This window comes from Natator depressus, chromosome 1 (genome assembly GCF_965152275.1).
Source record: "Natator depressus isolate rNatDep1 chromosome 1, rNatDep2.hap1, whole genome shotgun sequence".
In the NCBI taxonomy this organism is placed as follows: domain Eukaryota; kingdom Metazoa; phylum Chordata; order Testudines; family Cheloniidae; genus Natator; species Natator depressus.
This window is the reverse complement of record NC_134234.1, coordinates 49,130,376-49,155,765: the sequence shown is the minus strand read 5'-3', so window position 1 is coordinate 49,155,765 and position 25,390 is coordinate 49,130,376. Positions and strand designations below refer to the sequence as shown.

At 42.4% G+C, this 25,390-nt stretch overlaps 1 protein-coding gene across 1 annotated transcript in view; it reads left to right on the top strand.

Annotated features, from left to right (window-relative positions):
* STARD13 (StAR related lipid transfer domain containing 13) overlaps positions 1-25,390 on the top strand; it is a 493,232-nt gene that overhangs the window by 225,275 nt on the left and 242,567 nt on the right. Inside the window, exon 6 of the mRNA XM_074959491.1 lies at positions 847-880. Within this exon, the coding sequence (XP_074815592.1) occupies positions 847-880 (34 nt within the window). The remainder of the gene's footprint in view (positions 1-846; positions 881-25,390) is intronic.

Sequence of the window (25,390 nt, the reverse complement as noted above, 5' to 3'; positions counted from 1 at the left end):
ACATATCTTATTTGCATACTAACGTTTACCAATCTCCTAGCTCAGTAGGAGCTCTAAGTTAATTAGTTTGAGGACCCATTGTCTCACACTCCTTAATGTTTCTCTTCCTGACAACTATATTTCAACAAACTCTTCAAGCAGCATTTCTTTAATGAATTATAATTTCAATATAATTCATTCTACTTTCACACTAGTATGAAAGTAGAAAATTTAATTACATTTTGTATTTAAGGGAGGAGCTTTCTGATGTTTCAGTAAAACGTGCATATAAATTAAGAGCTGAGGACTCTTTTTTTTTTTTTTTTTTTAACTTAAGTTTGTATGGAGTGATCCTCATCAAGGCTGGAGAGGCAGCATTTAATGGATGAGGCAACGTAGCAGTTTAGTGCTTCTGAGAGAGCTGCAGATGATTTTCATGTAGCAGGACCAAAGAATGCACACTAGCTTGACAAAGCCCTGGCTGGGATGATTTAGTTGGGGATTTGTCCTGCTTTGAGCAGGGGGTTGGACTAGATGACCTCCTGAGGTCCCTTCCAACCCTGATATTCTATGATTCTAAGACATGGGAATGGCTGCATCTCAAGCAAATTGCGGATTCTGTGAGGTTCTCATCTGGAATCTTCTTGGTATCCAGAAGGATCAGTTCAGTCTTTTGATTTTACATAAATTGGGTGAAAGTTAAGCTTATCTTGTCCCCAGGGCCTTTAAATTAAAGTTATGGGTTGTACTGACCCAAACAAGATGGTGATGTTTCCAAGTTTAAAGTCCGTTCTTACTTTTGTCATAAAATTATATCCTGAGCCTTTTGGGAAAATGTTAAACTAAAAAAAGAATTATTTCTTACAGGTGTTGTCTCAGAAGCTGAGCAAAGAGAAAGCAGGTAAGTCCATAATCTTCTGAAAAGACATTCTGCTACTTACAAGTTATACCCTATTGAAAGTTTCTTGAGAAACAAGGTAAACATGTTAAAAGAATATACATCGTGATGGAACATCTGTGGGACTCTCTGATGTTTATACTAGACTCGGGTTCTGTATTTTTTTCAGTGCTGTTGTTTTGGACAGTTTTGTACTATTGTCCATGAACACGGTGTGTATATATATTTATTTAGCCACCGTTAGGCCATAAGGAAGTTGCAAATTCTGCTACTTTGGATTTACAGCTTGTAAAGTGGGTTCTGAAATAATAAGATAAAATATATATTTCTAGAGAGTCAGTGTTAGCAATGTGGAATTTGACAGTATGCCAGAATCTGGCCTCTTTCTTGTAACTATTTAAAGTGTATTTATTTAGCTAGGACTTTTGCAAATCATTTATGGGACACTAAGGAGGGATCACTGGCAGACTGATGTGGCCATTAAATATTAATGATACCCGCTTATTTGATTAGTACATAGGAAATTATTTCTCTTGTAATTAATTTTAATTATCTGAGGCACCCAAGTTTATGGCAATAATCATTACACTTGTGGAAATAAATAACTAGAAATCCAAACTCACTCAGTGTGACTACAAGGAGCTAAAATAAAGGTTTGGATATGCATCTGTGTGCATAGAGGTCCTCATTCAGCATGGCACTTAAACATATGCTTAAATCACATTGACTTCATGAATCCAATTGATTTCAGTGAGATGTAAGCCTATGCATCAGTGCTTTGCCTAAGTAAGTCCAGAGTTCTTTATTATATTGTAACTGAGAGCAATGAAGAAATGTAGAAAACGGCAGGTGTTTCCAAATGTGATATTAGTATTTAATAACAGTAACAGAATTTTGCAAAGAAGCCCAAAGAATGACTTGGTGAATCCTTATTGTCACATAACCCTATGTCCGTTCGAACCCTTTTAAAAATCATGAAGTATGGGATTTCTGGATCTGCACAAATCAGAAAAAAAATGAATTTCCTTTACAGTGCAAAGTACAGTGAATATGCAGTACACTCTGATTAAACATAAAGTAATTGTGGATCATTGTTTTAATGATTTTTTTTCTCCATATTACCCTACTTCTCCTCTTTATCTGGCTGGGGGACTGGTTTGAACAGGTCCTCTAACCCTGTGATCTCTTCTACTTTAAATTAATATGTGCCCCCGTTCCTTCAGTTCCCAAATTGCATCTTCTGTCTTTCCAAGGGCTATTTTAACTCTGCTAGATGCGGGAATCATTTTTATAGCCAATGTCACCAGTTCAACGGATCAGCTGGCAAAGGTGCTGATTTAGCACAATGGTTGGAATCTGGCCTAGAAAACGGAGGTCTTAATTGGCAGTTCTGTGCCCATCTACTTTACCATTGTGTCAATGAAATGTGATGGTTGTTAATTGTAGTATAGTTCTATTATGTTTTTGTGCACATTAACTTTATCTACTGGATCAGTTGTATTTTTGAGTAAACAATGTCGATACTTGCCTATGAAAAATAAGTGTACATTATTCTAAAGGTGAACAGCTTCCATCAGATGCTGGTATTGATTTAGTAATGAAATATTTTCTTCAGCTCTTTACTGAAATATCTACTTGAATCAAAATCTATATGTTGCACTGAAGACTGGAATCTTAAAGGATTTACAAGCATGTACATTTTAAACAAAATAGAGTACTTAAACAGCATTTCCAGTATTTTGACTATGATACATTTCTTAATTGCTTTTCTTTTACGATAATATATCCTTTGTCTCTGCAAGAGAAATAAGATTTATCACCCATCTTACAGTCAGGGAATGCTTGTTGCAAACTGGCTACCAACAGGCTTTGTGACAAGTGATTTCCTGACATAATTTGATCACTGAAGTTTAACCATGGCATGTTGTCATGTAGTAGAACTGGTTGGGAAATTTTCAGTGAAACAGTTTTTCATACAAAAATTGTAATTCATTAAAACCAAAACTCCTGTCAGAAGATCTGTTTTGACAAATTTCCCATTTAAATTTTTTTTGAAAAATTTATACATCATTAAAATATCATGTTTTGATACTTTCAAAAGGAAAAGTGTGTTGATTTTGATTTGAAATTTAAGTTACATTATAGTAAAACAAAATGTAAAAAGTCAAAATCAAAATGAAACATTTTGAAATGACTGAAACAAAGCATTTCAATTGACCTGAGCTGAATTTTTTCAAATGTTCTAGTTCACAAAAATGTTCAAGATTTTGACATTTTGTCCCAATTCAGGTTGGGAAAATATGTTGAAATCTGAAAAATTCTGTCCGGATGGGAAAGCAGTTTCCTACCCTGCTCTGTTATGTACTGCAATACAGTACTTTTTGTTTGATATGGATCTTATCAAAACACAAACACTGGAGTTTCCCTGCCATTGTAAGTTTCCTTATCATTATCCATTATAGGCAATACTTTTTTGTTGTTGTTTTTTAAAGCGGAATATTTTTAAAGGCAAACAGAATTTGCAAAAACCTATATTAATGCAATGTCAAGGTTGTGAATTTAAGGAATTTAAGGTTTGTGTTGCAAAATGTACTTTCCCATAATGGGCATGCTACTTATTAAGGTGTATCTTTAGCAGGTGAAATAGATGGTCAGTTTTTACAGGGAGAGATGTAGTGGGGTCCCCCAGGGATCTGTACTGGGACAGTGCTGTTCAACATATTCATAAATGATCTGGAAAAGGAATAAACAGTGAGGTGGTAAAGTTTGCAGATGATACATAATTATTGAAGATAGTGAAGTCCAAGCTGACTGCAAAGCGATGCAAAGGGATCTTACAAAACTGGGTGAGTGGGCAGATGAAATTCAGTGTTGATAAATACAAAGTAATGCACACTGGCAAACATAAATGCCAACTATACATACAAAACAATGGGGTCCAAATTAGCTGTTACCCTCAATAAAGAGCTCTTGGATTCATTGTGGATAGTTCTCTGAAAATATCTGCTCAATGTCAATGTCAAAAAAGCTAACAGAATGTAAGGAACCCTTAGGAAAGGGATAGATAATAAAAAAAATTATAATGCTACTATATAAATCATTAGTATTCCCACACACGCAGTTCTGATCACCCCATCTCAAAAAAAAAATGTTAGAAAAGTACAGAGAAGGGCAACAAAAATAATAGATGACTAAGGGGAGATATGATAGGTTTATAAAATCACAAATGGTGTGGAAAAAGCGAGTAAGAACTTTTTTTTTTTTTTTACCCCTTCATATCACATACACACCAGGGGTCACCCAATGAAATTAATAGATGCCAGGTTTAAAACAAACAAAAGGAAGTACTTCTTCATATAATGCACAGTCAACCCGTGGAACTTGTTGCTGGAGGATGTTTGTGAAGGCCAAAAGTATAACTGGGCTCAAAAAATAATTAGATAAGTTCATGGAGGATAGGTCCATCAATGGCTATTAGACACGATGATCAGGGATGCAACCCCATGCTGCGAGTGTCCCTAACCCTCTGAAGCCAGGAGCTAGGATGGGATGATGGAATAGATCACTTGATAATTGCCCTGTTCTGTTCATTCCATCTAAAGCATCTGGCACTGGCCACTGTCAGAAGACAGGATAATGCATTAGATGGACCATTGGTCTGAACCAGCGTGGCCGTTCTAATGTTCTTACGAAATAGTCTTCAAAAATACAAAACAGCTATGTGCAATCAGCCACTTAATTTTGCATTTCCTGACTGTTTTGTGTTTAACTTCAAAATCTTAAAGTTGCAATAATGGAATTTGTGCATTCAGTTTCTTTAGTGTGTTAAAGCTCTCTTAATAAAAGAAGAACAAAAGCAGAGAAGAAAGTCCCCAAACTTCACCTCTCATGCTTATTTCTTTGCACTCCTTTCTTTCTCCTTGACATTCCTCCTCATTCTTTTTCCTTGGTCACCACTTCCACATTCCTCTCATTTTCCCTTTATCCTTTCTTTCTCTTTCCTTGGCCCTTTCCTCCTTATAGATTCCTTCCCTCTTCTTTCAACTTCAGTGTCCCACCCTCCATATTCTCTCCCTCTAGGGTTGTCATGGCCTAAAGAATGAATTCCAGGTAATGCTAGAATTGCTCAGCAGTTCATCATCTTCTTCCCCACCTACTATGAAGCTACCAGTTGTTTAGCAGGGAGTCCTCACTTCCAGCCTTGAATAAAGAAGGAGCTAATGATCAGAGACAGTGGTACTAGAATACTGGACAGTAGGAGTTTGGAGTGGAAATCAAGCCCTTTCCCTGTCATTGGTTGGCACCAGTGTTCCTCTGGTCAGGTCAGGGGCATACATATGTTGTTTTCCTTGGCCTCTAGTCATCTCTCCACAAAACCACATTTGTCTGTGAGGGGAAAATACTTTTCTTTGTACTGTTTTTCTTTCTTTTCTTTTGTATTTTTTTAGCTTTTAAAAATAAATTAAAAGATGTTTGGGATGCCATTTCCTGGAGTTTCAGAGTGAGTTCTTCACAATATGTTTATCATAACACTTGCAGCTTTTCTTAGAAAACATTGTAACTGCACAGAGTCACTTGGCCCCTTTGGGAAACCTTTTATGGCATACCAGCATTGTTAGAAATGTAGTGACATGTTCAACCCTCAAGAATATGGCAATATTTTATGAGTATGAATATTGTAAATAACGTTCTGCACATTAAATATGATATACATTAGGAGAAAATATTAAATACTGGCAAGTGGTGAATTAGTAAAGGGATGACTTGGTATTCCTGTTCTACTTTCTGATTTATTTCCCTGATATTGTATGCTGTGCTATAAGAGTTTCCACTTCTAAACAACAAATCTAAACTTTTGAACCAAACCCGCCACAATGATTTTCAAATAACTTAAACAGTAAATTAGAGGATACTCATTTCCAGAGGAGGAGATGAGTTTTCTCCAGCTTTGGAGTTCACATTTCTGTACAGTTGTGAGTGCATGTTCCTATACCACAGTTAGCTACAATAATTCAACTTGCATTTGCAGCCCTGGCAGCTTTTAATCGTTTAGTAAAGTAGCGTGGCCAAAATGTTCAAACTTACCATACTTAGGCACCCAAGTAAGGGCCCAGATTGTCAGAGGTATTGAGTAACTGCCACTCCCATTGACTAATAGGAGATCAGCATTCCTGAAAAAACAGGCCACTTATTTAGGAGGCCAAATTTTCAAATTTGGCCTGTGTAATTTTGTGGCGCTAAATTAATGACTTCTTATTAAAAGTTGTAACCATGCTACAAATGTTTAATGAGAACATCAGTTGCTTCCTGAAATCTTCTGTCAACTATATTGTTGCTGTCATTTCATAGGGGAGCTGCTTATCTGCCCTGCTGGGATATAATTACCATAATAAAATAGCCAACAACAACAAAAGAGAAAATATATTATGGGGAGAAAAATGAATATCCGTTTTGACAGACCCATCATTATTCCATATGATAACAAATTGCACTTTGATTGTTCTTAACAGTACTTCTTAAGAAAACTATTTATAAATGAGGTTTTGGGTGGTTTTGAATGCTGCTTAAGAAGAGTGACATAAATAATAGTTTGTAATCCACTAGTAAATGCCCCTCTAGTAAACGCCACATAGAAGATGATGTTCCTCTAACTCAAGTACTAGTGGTCTGTGCTGGAGAAATCAAAGGTCCTGGGTAGAGTTCTACAGAGAGAGGTACAGTAATTCCATTTCACAGAGGATTCTAATATTCTGAAACTTTGTTTCATTCCAATTCAGAACAAAAGCCTCAAATTTTGAAATTCTCTGCAAAACACAAAAATCTTGGGTCTCGGACTCGGACAGTCAGCATGGTGAGCTTCCCCAGAACTGGAACCCCAGGAAACCCTGATGTCCCTAGAACCCATGCAGTTCGCATTATTATTACTTACTGTTTTCAGTCTAGCAGTGCCTAAGGGGCTCAGCCAAAGATCAGGGCCCTGCTATGCTAGGCACTATAGGAACATTTATCGAAAGACAGCCCCTGTCCTAAAGAACTTAAAGTGCAGGTTAAAAAAAAATAATTAAACTGTTTTCTTAAATAATTAGCAATTAAGTTTTCAAAATCTAAAAAAGTATGTGTGGGTGGGGGGGAGGATTGGGGTGACAATAAAACTCAGCAACAAAGCTGGTGCCATAGCCCAGTAATGTTCATATCCCCTGGATCTGTCTATGAGCCAGTGTAACCCACACACCTCCTGAGTGTGGTGTTTTGTCCCCTCTAGTGGCACCAAGACCACTTAGAGATTAATGAGTCTGCTCTATAGCCTTAGCTAAGGGAGAGTTGGCTTTTAGCTCATGCACTAGAGGCTCATGCACTAAGCTTCAGAGGTCCCCGGTTCAATCCCGCCTGCCAACAACCAGGGTCTGTTGATGTTACAAGTGGGGGCTCATTGGGGATATCAACTGGGAAGTCTCTGAAGCTCGGGATGCGCTTCCTCAGCTAGGGGAAGTATGTAACCTCCATACCTCCTGGGTGTGGTGTTCTGTGGCACCGAGACCACTTAAAGATTAATGAGTCTGCTCTAGGAGCCAGTGGGCTTTTAGCTTATGCACTAGAGGCTCATGCACTAAGCTCCAGAGGTCCCAGGTTCGATCCTGCCCCCAAAGACCGGGGTCTGTTGGTGTTACACCAGTACTTGCTGTGCTAAACATAAGGTACTTATATCATTTAATTTTTCAAGGCATAAGGTCCTTCTCCATACACTAGGTCTAAACTAAAATAGTCTTCTCCAAAACAGCCCTGCTCTACCACCACTAAAGGCAATCCATTCCCTTATCAGAGGTCCAGGATGAAAAGATGTGGCTCTTGCCATTAGAAATGCTGAGTACAGAGACCTGTGCGGTATGAGCAAGAGATCATAACAGAAAGAAAAAGGAGAGCATGGAGTCACTTGAAAGAAATTTTCAAAGGAACAGGCAGCCCTACTGAAGCCCCTGTGGCTTTGTTCCAACCTTCATGACCGCATCTGTGTTACTCCTCTGGGCAAGTCAGAGCACCTGTTCTGTGGAGGATAATCACGGATAGACATGTGTGTCTGAGTGAAGGAGAGGGATGCTTCTCGTCTCCAGCCAAAGTATAATCATCACTGGATGAAACTAAGCAAGCTAATTTCTCCCAGTATATCTCCTAGCAGCAATTATTCTACTCAGCTTGAGCATTTTGGTTCCTTAATGTATTTTAAAGTTATCACTAAACAGCACAAGACAACAGTTAACTCAAAGCACTCTAGACTGTGGATAAAGGAAGCGAATTTACTCTACTGACAAAATAATGAAGTCATCTTAAGAGCTGACAGAGCTATTTTAATGATGTCTGAAAAACTAAATATAGCAGTTTATAGTCATATTTGCTGATGCAGGGTAATGTAGTCTCTAGCAGCAAGGGGCTGGCAGAGAAGATGGTGCACTGCAGTAATACAATGAAATCCTTACATGACCTTGGCCGTTTGTGAGATGCTCTGTGGATAGACGTGTGCCCTTGACTGATACATTATGAGATATGAAGAGAAGCAGATGTTAAAGCCTTATGGCTTTAACAAGTGGCCTGATCCTACTTTTCCTGGCAAAACTCCTCCAGGTGACTTCTAGGATAACTCTCACTGAAGAAATAGGGGCCATATGGCATATCTGCAGTTATATATGTCATGCTGTAAAAGGGACCTGCTGCAAAAAATGGGCCTTATTCTGGGAGATACTAGCACCTGCAACTTTTATCGGCCCTTAGTGGAAACTGCAGGTGCTTGGCTCAACTCAAGATCAGGCCCATTCTTTTCTTCAGGTCCTTCTGACTACATGCACCTTGCATTTTCAGTGGTACAAAGCTTCATGCTTACCGAATATGCTGTGGCTTTACTGCAGTCCCTGCGCCAGGGGCACAACATAGCTGCACTGCCCCAAGGGCAGACCAGGAATAAGACAGTGACTCAGAGCCACAGTCTATTCCGCGATTTCCCCCTCGCTCCAGTTGGGGGAACAAGCCCTATACCTGGTGCAGATTACTTTCCCTGCCTGGCTGGTGTGCTGGGGGGTAGAGCCAAGGCTCTGCCCACTACCCCTCCACTCACCTGTACAGGAGAGAGAGTAGCAGCCCCCATAGACTTCTTACTCCTCCATGCTTAACCCACAATACAGGTAACCCGTGCAAGGAAGGTAAGGGGGCTACTTCCACCCCTTACTGCCCTGCACAGGAGGGTGCGTAGGGTCAGCAACTAGCCCTAAGTTATTGTGAGAAAAAACATTGTACCAGCACATTTTATAGAGCTCAGGACAGCGGCACCGTGTGTGTTCTGTAATCAGAACCAAAGCTGAGTACAGATCCCCACTAGCGCTGGGTGACATTGTTCACACAAATAGTTTATTCAAGGAAAAATGCAGATTTATTGTAAATAAACAACCTCATCATCATCAAAAAGGGAGTAAAAACCCCCTCAAACAAAATAAAATGAAAAATGGGGAAGGGGGGATATTTCATCTGGAACAATGTTTTATTTGACCCAAAATGAAATTTTTTTTGTTTGTTCATTTTGGTGAGAAAATCTGAAAAGTTTCCACTTAGGGTCAATCCGGGATGAAAAATCAGTTATTTGCTCAGCTTTGCTCCCCACCTGGGACGGGATGTATAAACCTCACACCAGCTGAGCGAGGGTTAATGACCCACTCAGGGTATGAGCACCCCCACTGCACCACAACTGCAAGACATCAGGCCTGGTAGGAAGATGTAAAAGGGAGAAGTTCAGCTGCAGAGCTGGGAGGAGAGCAGACCTTCAGCCCTCGGCTCCTGGAGAGGAGCTCAGCTGAGAGCAGGGACTGCTCATATGACTGCTGCCTTTTGGAGCCCACTTAGGGGAGATGGGCCTCATGCTGAATAACGAGTGCTTCAGAAGGTTACCAGTGACTCACCTGTAGGTGCTGAGCAGGGCTACGGCCTGCTGGAGAATCTTTGAAGCAGTCCTGCTGTGGGCTTGTCAGTTTTCTTTTGGACCTTCGATAACTCCGAAGGGGCGGACTCCCATGGCACTCTGCCAGTGGGCTGAGTCTCCTGCAACCAGACCATGATGTTGGCTGCCCAGAGCTTGAAGACCTAAGTCCAGGAGAGTGCACAGTGGTGTAGTCGAGTGGGAACACGTCCGAGGGCCGGGCCAGTATTATTAAGCACCAGCAATATTGTAGTTGAACCAGAAGGGAGCCTGGTCCCCCTACCCTGTAGTTTCCAAGCCGCCTGGGATGCTGGAGGGACGCACTCGCCCATGATGAGTTCTACATTGTGGGCTTGGCCCTGCTCGGCTCCACAAAGCTTCAGAGCTAGTAGTGGGGCCCATCACAGCCAGCATAGGTACATTGCAATCCCACCTCATCCAGGGCACTGGGCCCTTTTAAGCAGGGCAAGGGCTCAGCCAATCCTTCCCATAGGGGCAGCAGCCAGCAAGGGGGAGTCACTTGCCAACTCTGGCTCTTCCTCTAACCAGGTCACATGAGCCGCCACATCAGGGCAACTCAGCTCTGGGGCTGACTGTGTGGAGGGGTCCGTGCACTCTGGAGCGGGCAAAGGTAGGTGTGGGTCAGTCCGCTGGGGATCAGAGACTAAAGGTTGCTGAGGCCGTAGCTTGTTACTGAGCATGGGACTGGGGTGGCAGGGCAAGCTGCAGTGAAGAGGTTGGCAGGAAATCTTTTTGGGAAAGTCACAAGCAGGGTAACCCTAAAGCAGTCAGGATGGGCAGCCAGAGCTTTCCAAAGCTCCCAGGACAGCTTTCATTTTGTTTCTCTCTGATCCACATAGGTTTGGTGGCTCACCTCCTGTAAGTAAGTAAGTAAGTAAGTGTGTGTGTGTGTGTGTGTGTGTGTAATTTTTTTTTAACCAGACACCTCGTTATTTCAGACAACCTACATGTCTGCAGACATGCCCAGTTTAGCCAAGGATTATTGTACTAGAAGTTTAGTATACAAATCAAATGTGAATAACAATTCAGAAGAACAAAAATTATTGTTTAAGAAAATCAATATTTTAATGGTGTACAGATTTAGGACTACACTGCTGGAGTATAGGGCCCTCTCATGCCCTTAGGGGGCACCCTAGGAGGTGTACCCTATGACATCTCCCCAGTGACCTCTCTGCTCATCCAAATAAGCCTGTGCAAAATTCTGCTCTTGTTGATGTACTGGACTGAGGTCCATTGACTCTTAAAAAACAAAATGTGAAGAATATGATATCCTAAGATATTGCAGTTCATGGAAAAAAGATGGAGCAAGTTATAAACATGAATTTTTATTGTCTCAATTTTAATTTGGGAATTGTGCTTGTTTCTATGGAAGAACACAAAATAACCTGATCAAGTAGTCTATGATGGAATCCTCTAAATATTACTTAAGAACAAAACCTTCTCCAGCAGTGAAACAGTAAAATTTCACAGAAAAGAAAAGGAGGACTTGTGGCACCTTAGAGACTAACAAATTTATTTGAGCATAAGCTTTCGTGAGCTACAACTCACTTCATCGGATGCATTCAGTGGATGAAGTGAGCTGTAGCTCACGAAAGCTTATGCTCAAATAAATGTTAGTCTCTAAGGTGCCACAAGTACTCCTTTTCTTTTTGCGGATACAGACTAACATGGCTGCTACTATGAAACTAGTAAAATTTCAGTATGTCTGTCCTACCTACTAAAACTTGGTGTCTTAGCAAATGATTGTCTCCTTTTCACTAAGCTGAAAATAAATTATAACCATAGTTCATTTCTATAGATCAGTTAACACCTTTTCAATCAAAAAGGAAAATATTTGGAAGACTTGTATCGGGGAAGGGATAGCTTTTGAGCTATGTTTGAGCATTGGCCTGCTAAACCTGGGGTTGTGAGCTCAATCCTTGAGGGGGCTGTTTACAGATCTGGGGCAAAAATTGGGGATTGGTCCTGCTTTGAGCAGGGGATTGGACTAGATGACCTCCTGAGGTCCCTTCCAACCCTGATATTCTATGGTTCTATGAAAAACAATATATATTAGACAACTTGAAATTAAGGTATTGTAAACATTTTTTCTACTTTAAATCATTTTTGCTTAGAGCTGCCAAAGAGACTTTGACACTTAACAACTGATGAATGAGAGAGGGATCCGCTACTTCTCTGGAGACTTAAAAAAAATCTGACAAGAACATTGCTGTAAATGATGATCTAATGTAGATTGATAAACTGCTCTTAAGCTTGCCTCTGTTGGAATTAGGGGGTGCTGTCTTACAGCAAGCAGCGTCTGACATCAAACTTGGGCTGCAGCGTGATTTTATTCTGATGTCTGAACAGTTAACAAGGGTTTTCAACATAGAGCCATGTTCTGCCCTTATTTACCCCTGAACAATCAGTTCTTCTGGAGTAGTGTTTTCCCATGTGTAAATGAAGGGAGCAGAATTTGGCAGTTAATATATTCTGTGCCTTAAGGTAACTTTTAAACAAAAATAAACTGAATCATTTCATGATATAAAATAAAACAATGTAATCTTGTATATCTGTTTTCTATTTAAAGTACTGTAGTTCTTTCCCTCAACCTCTCTGATAGGTATACTGTAACAATCCATTGTTAGACATTATTGCACTGGGCGAGGTGTCCTGATTCAAATTTAATTCAAAATTAAAAGGGGGTTAACGGTATTTACACTTACAGGCAATTAGTTAACTCCGAAGTGTTTTTTAATGGAGAGTGAAGGCATTTTTTAAATGAGAGGGAACCATATGGAAGAGTGTAGTCATAGCATTGGCCTTCTACTTCTGTAATGAGCAGTTCATGAAGGTCATAGTTCAAATAAATTTGGTGATCCGTACTGGATGACTGTTCCCACATCTGACAGGTTAGCAGGATTATCCTTTTGCTTCATCTAGTTAATTTCTGCTAACTCCTTGAGGCAGGTGTGAGATGTCAAATTCCATGCGGAATATAATGGAGGTAGGGGGTAGCTTTCGGAAAGGACGTTTGGGTCTAGTACAGCTGGATGCTGAAGAGCGAGCCTTAGGGCAACCAAACCTGGGAAGATGGCTTAGTCTGGAGTTCATATTCAGTTCAAGTTACTTTTGGTAATAAATCCCAGGAAGTAGGTAACTTTTGACCTTATACAAAAGGCGTGACCTTGTCGGAACAGAATGGGGATTCTCCCATTGTAACCCACCAAGCAATATGGCACAATTGGCAGCTCTGCTCAGAAGCTTGCGAAAGGTGTCACAGGTGCTAGAGGTAGTGGAAACTTCTTTTGAATGAGGAGGGTGGAGGTGCATAGTGAAACCTAAATGTACTATGCACAATACTAAGCATGGGGGGCGAGGAGAGGCGGGGGGGTGGGAGGAAGTTGGAGCTTTGGGGAGAAGTCAGGAATACTGCCCTGCATGGGGAGCAGGAAGAGTTGGGGCAGAGGGGGGAAGTTGGGGTGTTGGGGGTGGCAAGATTTGTGCTCTGCATAGGGAGTTGAGGCATTCAGGAGCACTGGGCAACAGCACAGCATGGAGAGGTTGGGGTGTGAGGAGTAGCAAGGGGAGTGGGGTGGGTGCGCTGCATGGGGAGCAAAGGGAATTATTGGGTCTTGGGGAGGGGGTGTTGGAGAGCTGGCTCCAGGCTGGTCCCAGCCATTCACATCTCTCTTGCTGAGGGTAGCTGCTCCCAGTCTCTGCCCATCACTCCATTTCCTACAGGCTACCCCAGCTCGATCCCAGGCATCACAGCAACATGCTCCAGCCCCTCTAGGTTCTGTCCCCAGGAGCCACAGAGCCCGCCCAACCTGAGTGTGCAAAGCAACTTGCTTAACAACAATGCCCTGGAGCAGAAGCATGGACCAGTCCTCACAATATTTTCATTGTGGGGTGCTAGCCTCCATTCTCTCCCCCGTTCCACCGCCCAGGCAGGATGAAGCAGACACAAGACCTGCCCGACTGTGCCTGGCTTGTCACAGTGTAATGCTAGGGTAACGAAACCCTCGGCTGGGTTGTGAGTGGGAGTCCAGGACCTCTTGATCTAAAAGCATGAGCCTCCATTGCTTGAGGTAGAAAACTAAGTCCTGTAGCTCAAGGGCAGAAGTAGACTCAATAACCTCTCTATACAGTGTAGCCACTAGAAGGGGACAAAGAGCTGTAAAGTATTAACATGGGTTACACAAGCTTCAGCCAAAGAAGTGCTGCTTCTAAAAAAAGCAGTGGGCATTTTTTTAGTAGGTTTTTACCTAAAAAATTATACAGACTCTGCCCTTCCAGTTGTTGTGTATTAGATTCTGTCCAGGCCAGCATGCAACTCTGATAGAAATGCACTAATAGTTACTGATGTTTATTGAGCACTCTGCAGCAGAAGGCAGGAACAAATTAGTAATCACCTCAGTGCTGCCAAAGCACAGCTGAAGGCAGCAGTACAGAGGTGCTGCAGCTGCATGCAAAATAGAAATTCATCCCCAGTGTACAAGCCCATTGAAGTGAATGGATTTTCGCCAGCTATGAATGTGGCCCGGTGTTTTATGAAGAGAGAGCAATAAAGAAGGTTCAAGTTCAGGAAAACTGCGGACAAAACGGTGGGCATGTATCTGAATCATCCAGCAGGGATCTGAAATTGTTCACTCCATTCTTGGTGAGGTGTCAGCTTTTCAGTGTGGGAGGAGGGAACATAAATGGCTTCAGGCTTTTATTTGAAATATGTTTATACTAGGTGCATACCTACCCGAAATATTTCTTGGTTCCCAAGGACTTTGTTATATAAGGCCAATGTGCATGTCAGGAGAGTTTATTTTAAAGCACAAGCCTGCATCTGCCCCGATATAACTGCACAAAAGCCAGTGGGATTTACGCTAGGGGTGAATTTGGCTCAGTTTTAATCTTGATTTAAAGTTAAGCAATATGATTAAACATTTTAAGATTTTTGCTCAAGCTGTCAAGCATACGCTGTACAAAACCTAGCTAAGCTTGTTTGCCATTATGACCTTTCAGTACCAATGAAGATTTTATATGTGTGGTGGTTTTATATTGGGTAACTTGCACACATCGGCTTCTGGTGGGTTATTTTTTTCTCTTATAAAAATCAGATCATAGGGCCCAATCACTTTGTCCCCACCCTCGTTATCCTGCCCCAAGGGAGTTTCCATAAATGGATCTGGCCCTTCTTATGTAAAAGGGGAAGACTTTCATCAGCTGCCTCCATCACACCATCACCCCTTTCCAGAACCCTGGGCCATATTCAGGAGGCTAGTTTTCTAGCTTCTCCCTGCCCCCAAGAGCAAAATACAGTCACTTCTCTTCTGTTCATGCCATGCATGAATACAGTGTTCATGCTGAGACCTATTGACTTATGTAATGTCATTAAGCTATTTTTCATACGATCCTCTCTCTCCCCTTCTTAACAGAGTTTAACATTTATTCTTTCTTAAAACTACTGTTCACTGAACTGTTGTTTCACTGAATTGTCCACCATGATGCATAAATTAGTTAAATGCACTATTTAAATGTTTCCTTCCAATATGTCTTGTAGTCCCTAACATGAGTCTGGGACTTCACTGTATTTGGGATTTCGACTCTGATCCTCCCACCGGAAACATACATGCTTAACTTTGCTCATGCGATCAGTCCCTTTGATTTCAGTGGGACTATTTTGCGTGTAAAGTTAAGCACGTGCTTAATTGTTTGCAGAATTAGGGCCTTAATTAATTGTGAATATATTTTGCAGTTGATTCCATTCTTAGGATCACCACTCCTCCTGGCTTGGCTGGGAGTCTACCGGAATCAGCCTCAATCTCTCAGTGACTATTAAAAGCAATCCAGAAGATTTTAATAGGCCAAAAGTCCAGTCAGTGGTGCAGCGGGGCTAAGGCAGGCTCCCTACCTGCCCTGGTTCTGTGCGGCTCCCGGAAGCAGGTGGCATGTCCGGCTCCTCAGTGCAGGGGGCAGCCAAGGGGTCTCCACGGGCTGCCCCCGAGCACCAACTCAACAGCTTCCATTGGCCAGGAACCACAGCCAATGAGAGCTGCAGGGGCACTGTCTGCAGGCAGGGGCAGCGTGCAGAGCCCCCTGGCCCCTCCACCTAGGAACCAGACATGACAGCTGCTTCCAGAAGCTGCCCGAGGTAAGCACCGCTCAGCTGGAGCCCTCACCCCGTCCCTCACCCCATCCCCTGCTCCAGCCCCGAGCCCCTCCGGCACCCCAACTCCCTCCCAGAGCTTGTACCCTGCACCTCCCCCCACACCCTAACCCCTTGCCCCAGCCCTGAGCCTCCTCCTGCACCCAAACTCCCTCCTGGAGCCTGCACCCCAAACCCCTGCCCCAGCCTTGAGCCCCTTCCTGCACTCTGAACCCCTTGGCTTCAACCCAGAGCCCCCTTCTGGACCCCAAACCCCTCATCCCTGGTCCCACTGCAGAGCCTGCACCCCCAGCTGGAGCCCTCACCCCCTCCCACATCCCGAGCCCCATTCTGCACCCTGAACCCCTCATTTCTGGCCACATCCCAGAGCCTGCACCTCCAGCTGGAGCCCTCACCCACACTTCTGCCCCGCACCCCAACTCCCTGCCCTAGCCCAGTGAAAGTGAGTGAGGATGGCGGAGAGCAAGGGATGGAGGGAGCAGGGGGCTGGGCCTTGAAGAAGGGGCAGGGCAGGGATCTGACCTTGGAGAAGAAGTGGGGCAGGGCAAGGGTGTTCGTGTTTGTGCGATTAGAAAGTTGGCAACCCTACCCATTCTACATTTTTAATCAGCTTTTCTTAACAATAAATTTGTGCTTTCCTTTTAGTTTCCATTTAGAATTAAACTTGTATCTGCTAAATTTCAAACATGTTAATATCAGACTATCGGGAATTTTCCCACAAGCTAGAGTGACACTGATTGATACCTCTCCAAATTAAAAGACTGTATAAGATGACAGTCCATTCGCTGGCTGTAATTTTATTGTCGCTTGCTCAAATGTTTAGATGGTAATAGATGGTAAAATGCTAACATGAAAGGCAATACTTACTGCTAATATATGATTACAAGTGATGTGCAATGAAGAGTCTTAACACTGGGATAAAACTTCCCAGTGATGTAGTGCTTCCCTTTTAGAAGATATGAAAATACAAAAAGTGCAAGCATCACTGCAGTTAATTAGATTGGGTGAGCTGTTTGTAAGACATTTGATTATTAATTTTTAAAAATATCCGCTTTAATTCTGCAAACCAATTTATCTTCTGCAGCAGTAAGGAGTGTGAAAACCAGAGGCTCGTTTCATTAGACAGCCTGATTCAGTGTCCATTACAGTCACTGGAAAGACTCCCACAGAATTAGGTGGGAGTTGGATTAGCCTCTTAACGATAAAGTAGAATTCATTTAGATCTGTAGAGATATTAAAATAAAATCTTCCTTGAGTTCACAACAGTTCAGAATGGAATAACTACTCTGTTTCTCTAAGAGAGAATGTGAAGCTCAGGAACTTAGATGGGGTGGGATCTGAGTTACCCAGGAAAGAATTTTCTGTAGTATCTGGCTGATGAATCTTGCCCATATGCTCAGGGTTTAGCTGATCGCCATGTTTGGGGTCGGGAAGGAATTTTCCTCCAGGGCAGATTGGAAGAGGCCCTGGAGGTTTTTCATCTTCCTCTGTAGCATGGGGCACAGGTCACTTGCTAGAGGATTCTCTGCTCCTTGAAGTCTTTAAACCACGATTTGAGGACTTCAGTAGCACAGACATAGGTGAGAGGTATTTTGCAGGAGTGGTGGGTGAAATTCTGTGGCCTGCGTTGTGCAGGAGGTCAGACTAGATGATCATAATGGTCCCTTCTGACCTAAATATCTATGAATCTATAACTTTTTACTTCTTCTGATATGCAAAGTTGTTTTAACAAGCTTTTTAATGAAAAATTAAAAAGACACTGTTAGTTTAATAATTTATTATTATTTATAATAATTTATTATTATTATTAACAGGGCCCTGTTGTGCTAGATGATATACTAACATAGTGAGAGACAGGCCCTACCCTGAAGAGCCGACAGGTTAAGTAACCATTAATTCATTATTGTCTTTTTGCTCCAACAAGGGTGAACCCTAAAGTATTAACATTTGTTTCTAATTTCACCACTTAAATTATCTGTAAAATACCTTTTTCGGAGCCTGTAGCAAAGGACACGCTGGTTTAAAGAGGACATTTAAATGGCAGAATAAGGCCTCTGTCCTACAATGTGTTCCATGTTTGGAGACCTGTACCCACACAGAGCTCATTGCAGGATGGAGGACAAAGCTGGCATTGATCATGCTGGCAGCCCCCTCTGAGTACTGAGACTCTGGGAACTTTCTCAACTGTTCTGCCGTCCTCTCATGCTCTTCCCCTGGTGTTTATTTCCCTGTTGCGTATTGTTTGAATTGTCCACTGTGAGCTCTCTGGGGCAAGGACTCTGCTTGTGACAGTTATTGGTACAGTGCCTAGCACAATGGGACCCTGCTCCCTGCTTGGTGTCCTTAGGTGCTACCTCATTAAATAGTAAGCGAGCTATTCCAGGGCAAACTGGGAGCTGATGTGAAGCACTGGAAGCTAGACAGCCCTAGATTCAGATTCCCTCTGCCCTATTTACTGATGAATGAGACAATGGAGTCTAAGTTACATGCTGATGAGCCTAACAAGGGGTTGGAAGGTTATAAGCTAAAGTAAGGGGTGACTTAGTTTAACTTGTGCCCTCCTTGTAGTCGCTTTTTTGCAACATTCGTTTCGTTTGGTCCTGCAGTATGTGTGTTGCACCAGCTTAGACTGACCACCAACTTGTGGACCACATGCAGAGGAGTGGGGGTGTGTGTGTGGAGTTTTCGTTGGTGTGATGTACATGTGTAGGGCCCAGAAGTATATGTTATATTAGCATAGACTTACTTAGACTCAGCTCTTAATTAGGCCCCTGGAATGCTGTGGAGAAAATGTGCTCAGCCTTCAGGTATTCACTTGAAAGGGCTTCACTTTATTTGTGTACACAGAATGGTTTGGTTTGGTGCAGGGAAAATGTTTTCTTTTCCATCTGCTTCCTTCCCTTGGGCTTGATCCTGCTCCTGCTAAAGTCAGTGGCAAAACTCTTATTGACATCAGTGGGTGCCAGATCAAGCCATTTAACAAATACTCTTCTAAGTGGGGTTACAATACAGTGTACATTCGGGGTGTGGTGTACATATTGCTATCCTTTTAAAAATACAGAGTCACTTCTGTTTGAATTACTGGGTTTCTCTAATGATTATTCTTTTAGGTGAGCCAGAAAAGAGACTTCTGTTCTTTGGCTGGAAACACACACCTACTTTGGACGCCTTTCTTCTCTTTCCCTCCTCCCTTGCGCCTAAAAGCAAACAAAAAGCTCTCTCAGGGAAAAATGTATGTTTGGACTAGGAACTGAGGCAGCTGAGATTCAGCTAGTTATTTTTGATTGCCTCTTAGTTGTGGGGTATGGGGATCAGATACGGTCAAGATTTCCACTGCGTTCCAGATCTGTTTTCCTCCTAAGGTTAGCAGTCTGTTAGTGTGATTTCCCGCGCCCCCTCCCCCCTTCCTCAGCTTTTCCCACAGTCAGTAAGACTTATCTGACAATGGAGTTAGTGTCAACTGTCCAAAACTAACTAGGAGATATATTCCTTTCATCACTCTTATGCTATTATTGCTTATCAATGACACTCTCTAACTTAAGTGACTGTGGTTAATTTACAGGCATACAGGGCCAAATTCATGCCTGTGGTAGCTCCATTGATTTCAGTGACATTATGCCCTGGGTGGATTTGGCCCAAGGTGTCTGAGAGACACAAGTGGTAAGAATGTGCTAGTAACAAAACCAAGAGTAGTGAAGACACAGAAAGCAAATAGGAAGCTAAGAGCTGTGGCAGGGTTCACATTTCAGAGTTCTGGAGTATGCTGCTGCATTATGGAGTTTAGAGTTTGCGGCTAGTGTTGCATAAGAAAAATTGTTCTTATTTAAAAGAAAAAAAAGTCCAATGTCCAGATTTTTTAAAAGTGTCCTACTTAGTAAAGGCACAGGAGATTTTCAAACATGCCTAAAGGATTTCAGAGCACAAATTCCGTTGAAAATTATTAGGACTTGTGCTTCCAAATCCCTGCTTAGAGGCTTTTGAAAATCTCCCCCATGATGCAAAACCAAACACACATAAGCTGGGATTTTCAGATGAGCCTAAAGGAGTTAAGTACTCCAATCCTATTGAAGTTCAATGTGATTTGGGCACCTAACTCCCTTACCTGCCTTTGAAAAGTGCAACATTCATATTTCTGATTAACAGATACACTTAAAAAAAAATCTATGAAATGTAAAATCAAACATTTCAAAGGTTAACAGCTAACCTGTGGTTTGCAGTGTAAATATCCAGAAATGTACCCAGAGCAGCCTGTTAGTCTTGTGTGCAAAAATCTCTGGATTGTTCACATTTCCCACTATAGTATTCATCTTTGTTTTCTGTGTTCTTCTAGGCTACACATCTCCCTTCTTACCCTCTTTCCCTACCTACCCTGCAACTCCAATCTTCAGCTACCATTCCAACCCACGCTTCACTTTCCTCTTCCCCCACTTTCCACTGTCACCTCCCAGCCTTCTTGCTCTCTCCGTTCTCCCTTAGTCCAGTGGTGTCATTCTACCATCTTTCTTCCTTTTGATCCATCCTCGTTTTCCTTGTCATTTCCTGCTTCCATCCTACATCTCTGTCTCCTTCAGAACTCCACTCTCACTTTCAGTTCCTAATTACATCCCCTCAAGAGCTCCATTTCCAGAAGTGTGCCCTAAGGCAATATAGCACATTCCCATCCTGTTTTCCCATCAAAATAATTTCCCTGTCTACTCTCAGCTAGTTAATACAGCTGTCCAGTGTCCATATGGATGGTGGCTCTTTATATTGACTGACTGAGGATTACATGATAGATTTTCAAAAATAAGTGCCTAAAGTTGGACTTCAAAGTCCCTATTTCCCCTCCTAAATAAGTGACCTGATTCTCAAAAGGTACTTCAACAGGAGTTGATGGGCATTAAGGACTTTTGCAAATGAGGTACTAATTGAAGTGCCCAAATATGAACTTAGGAGTTGAACGTTGGGCACCCATTTTTGAAAATCTTGGCCAACGTGCCTGGCCCAGGTATTTTCAGACCTGATGTACAGAGGTGGGGACATTCTGGAGTCACTCTTTGCAAGTAAAAGATGAAGCACTGTCAGAAACTGAGGTATCACAAGAGGAAGTGTTGAAACAAACTGAACACTTTAATTACAATTAATCATCAAAACTAGATGCTCTTCCTCTAAGAGTTCAAAGATGTTAAGAGTTAAATGGTTGTGCTGCTAAGCAAAAATATACAGTAGAATTAGACTTCAGTACTATATGGGCCAGTGACTGTTGTATCTATTTTTCTAAAAGAAATGCTGTAGGTGTGTAACATACCAGAGTACAATCCAGACTGAGCAGCTGTGTCACCCCTTCTCTCTAACCTGGGGTGCCCTTTACAATGCCTTGCTGCTGTAACCTCTAGTCTGGACTGCTCACAAACAGCTCCAGCATGCAAGTCACTGCAAGCTATGTCTCTATGTGTGCTGCAGCCAGCCAGCCAACCACACTTTTGCTCTTACCAGCCTTGGTTATACTGCAGGATGACCCCAGCTCTTAGATTTCCCCCCAGAAATGTATGTCCTGTACTGCCCAAACCTCTCCTGGACAATACAAGTTTATTTGAAGTCAGTTATTGCTTTAATAGAAATAATATACACATAGTTGCCACCCTAAATGGAGTTTCTCAGATATTTCAATCTAAACCCACTGGCTTAGGGGTTTAATAACAAGTTTATTAACTACAGAGAGATTTTAAGCAAGTACAAGTAATGAGGCATAAAAGCCAGAAATGGATATGAGAAAAATAAAGATAAAACACAAGAGGTGCCTAATTTAACAAACTAAGCAAAACTCAAAGCAAAGTTTTCTCACCACATGCTCTCTAGTCTTACTGACCAAACTTCTTAGGTCAGGACCCTGGACCGCTTCTCCAGTTCAGTGGCTGCTTCCTTTGTCTATTTGGGTGCAGTGAATCGACAGAGAGAGAGAGGAGGGCTGCCTTGGGGTATTTGTCCCTCCTTTTTATAGTGTCAGTCCCCCTCTTGGAAAACATTTCCACCTGAGATTCAGAAGACAGAGTGTACAGGGAAGGATGTTCCCTGCTGCTTTTTTCCTCATCTGTTAGAGCTTCTTTTGTTTCCCTTCCTGCTTGATGACTCTGTTTACTGCTTACATGCAAATTAAGCAGAGCACACATTCATTTGTTTGAGGCTGGCCTGTTTGCTAACCTCAGTTTGGAACATGTTAAGAATATCATACAGTGGGATCTTATAACTTCACATACAATGTTGCCACACACATTTTATCAGGACCATAATGACCATCAAATTATGAATTTTCAAGTGATACCTCACAAGGCATACTTTGCACAAATATTATTTCAATAGTTTGTAGAGTGTGGACACGTGTACATTCTGTCACAAGATGATTCAGGAATTACAGACCAAAGAACCTTCTATTCATTTTCAGGTATATTTGCTGAAACAATTAAAGAGAGCTATCAAACACCTAAATCAGGGTGATAGCTTGGCTATGAAAAAAGAACATTCCTTTCATAAGAATAAACAATAGATATAACCTACTTAGACTTTCCAAAAACGTCTTCTAAAAGCAGTCCCAAGAAGCTATGAAGGAAACTAAGGAGTCACAGGGCGAGAAGGGAAGTTTTGGTCATGGAATAGAAACCAGTTAAAAAATAGAAAACAAAGTATAAATAAATAGTTTTCAGCATAGAAAATGTTTAATAGTAGGTTGCACAAAAGACCTTTACTAGGACAAGTATTATTTAAATATTAATCACCTTGAAAAAGTAGTGAACAGATGGCAAACACAAGATTTCTTAGCATACTCAAGGCTAGGGAGGCTTGTGAGAAGCTTCAGAAGAACCTAACAAAGTTAGGTGATTGGACAACGTGAAAGCAGATGAAATTTCAATTTTGATAAGTGAGGTAATGTACAGGAAACATCTGAACTACTCATACACTAATTTCTTAATGAAGTGCTGCCATTTAGGAAAAAAAATGTAGGCATCATTTTGGAAAGCTTAATTAAAACAGCTCAGTGAAAACATCTGCTCAATTTGCAGCCTAGTCTAGAAATCAAATAAAATAGCAAGTTACATAAATACTGGAAAATAATGTGGAGAATGTTATAATGCCGTTATAAAAGTCAATGGAACTACGCCCCTCTGCCTTTCAATACTGTATTCCATTTAGTCATCTCATCTCACAATGATCTAGGAATATAAAAGGGTCAGAGAAAATGAGATGCGTGGAAAGGCTAGAATTACTTCAGTTAAAGAAAGAATGAATCAGAAGTGATGTGATAGGATGCTCAAGGGCGCATCCAAGGAAATGAAGAGGCTGAACGTTTGAGACAAGAGGAACTCTCAGGTGGTGGGGCTGCAGTCTGCACTCATTCCTGTTTCCCCATCTAACAAAGACTGACGGATCAGTCTGGATTTGGAAGCTTTGGTACATGCCTTCAAGAGACACCCTGAGAGAGATCAGTACAGTCAAAGGCAATACTGTTCATACATAAGGAGTGAAATCCTGACCCCAATGAAGTCAATGGGAGTTTTGCCATTGACTTCAATGGAACCATGACTTCACCCAAAGGATGGGATTTTCAAAAGCGCCCAGCATTTCGCCAACACTGCTCTCATGGAAATGGCAGCAGAGTTAGGCCAATGCTAAGAGCTTCCGTGTTTGCATTATTTACAGGGCCAACATGTATTAGAGGAACCACCCTTTTATTTTCATATTCTGAAGAAAAAATACTGAAAGTTAACTAAAAATGTTCAGCGATCTAGGCAGGAAACTTGGTTACAAGTAATAAGTAAATACATATATTTGTGACCTGTTCTGCTTGAGATCTACTGCAGGCCTCTGAGTCGGAGACCATGGAGTCTGCAGGTTTGGGGGTGGGAGAAAGAGAAAATATGATTTCCTCTATTTAAACCCTTCAGCCCCATCCCTCTTCTCCGAGGAAATGGCTGGCTCTTTTTCCTTCCTGTTACCCCATAGGTGAGTTTCAAATTTACCTCAACAATTAAACATTGTGGGTTCTTTCCTTCGCATACCATGTGCATTTTAGCTGGATTCAAAGACCATTCCCCCTTTTACGGGGAGTTATCAAACAACTGCTTCCTTTGGACCACAAATGTAATGGCTCAGTAGCCTGCTCTCTCCTTCTGGTTCAAATGCAGTGTGCTGAGCCATTATACCTTGACTGGTCTTGGGAAGGGAAAGAGAAAAAATGGTAATAACTAATATAATTAGAAAAATTCTGGCTTGAGAGGAAGTGCAAAGCTTTGGAGCAGGGCATATGCTCCTGATAATCATTAGGAAGGCAGTGAGCTTGGGTTTCTTCTTCGAATGCTTGCTCATGTCGATTCGATTCTAGGTGTGTGCGTGCCCACGTGCACAGTCGTCCAAGATTTTTGCCTTAGCAGTATCCACAAGGTCAGCTCTGGCTCCCCCTGGAATGCTTTGCTCATACGTTGGTATAGTAGGCGCAGCCGACCGTGCACCCTCTCAGTTCCTTCTTACCGCCTGTGACGGTTGGTCAGAGTGCCTCATCTTGCACTGCAAGAATGTTAGACAATGGGCTGTAAAGAACAGCTATCTTCTTAGTATATAGTTTGTAGGCATTTGGTTAGCCATTAAGTTAAGTGTTAGGTTAGTTGGTAGTTAGAGTCCCGGCTGGGACTTCACCCCAGAGCAGGGCATGCCCCGTTCTCTTGGCTTCAAACCATGCTTGTCATTCAACAGTCCGATGCCTATTAGTGACCCCCACAACAGCTGTTTGTAGTGCTTAGAGGAGTCCCACAGAAAGGACAAGTGCAGAATCTGTAAAAACTTTCACCCTAGAACCCAGAAGGAGCGGGATATCCACTTGAGGGCCCTCCTCATGAAGGCTGTGCTTCATCCTGTGTTGGAGCCCTCCCGCTTGGACCCCATGCTTAGACCCCCTCGGCATCAGTGCAGATCATGCCACCGGCACCAGGCTCCACCGGCACCATTCCCCCGGGCTGGTGCCTACGAAGCGGCACCAAAGGGGAAAGGGGCTTTAGTCAAAGGACCTCTGTCAGGCCATGTGCCTGCCCTGGGGCTTCAGGGGGGGGTCCTGCTGCACTTGGACCCCTCAGCCCGGCCAAGGATCCGCCTCCGACTCCCAGGAGCAGCAGGGGACCCTGGCTTCTCCTAGGGCCTTGCTGCCCAAAGCGGCCCCAGCGGCTAAGGAACGAACAGTGTGACCGGCACCGCAATCACTGCTCCAGGCTCCAGACTCTGCTAAGACCCCAACACCTAAAGGGCAAGCTGGTCATGGGACTGCCCCATAGGACAATGGAGAACCCTTGGTCCCTGGACTGCAGGTGTAGATCCCCCATCTCTGCAGCCTAGGACCCCGGCACTGCACCTTTGGTCTCCAGTCAGAAGG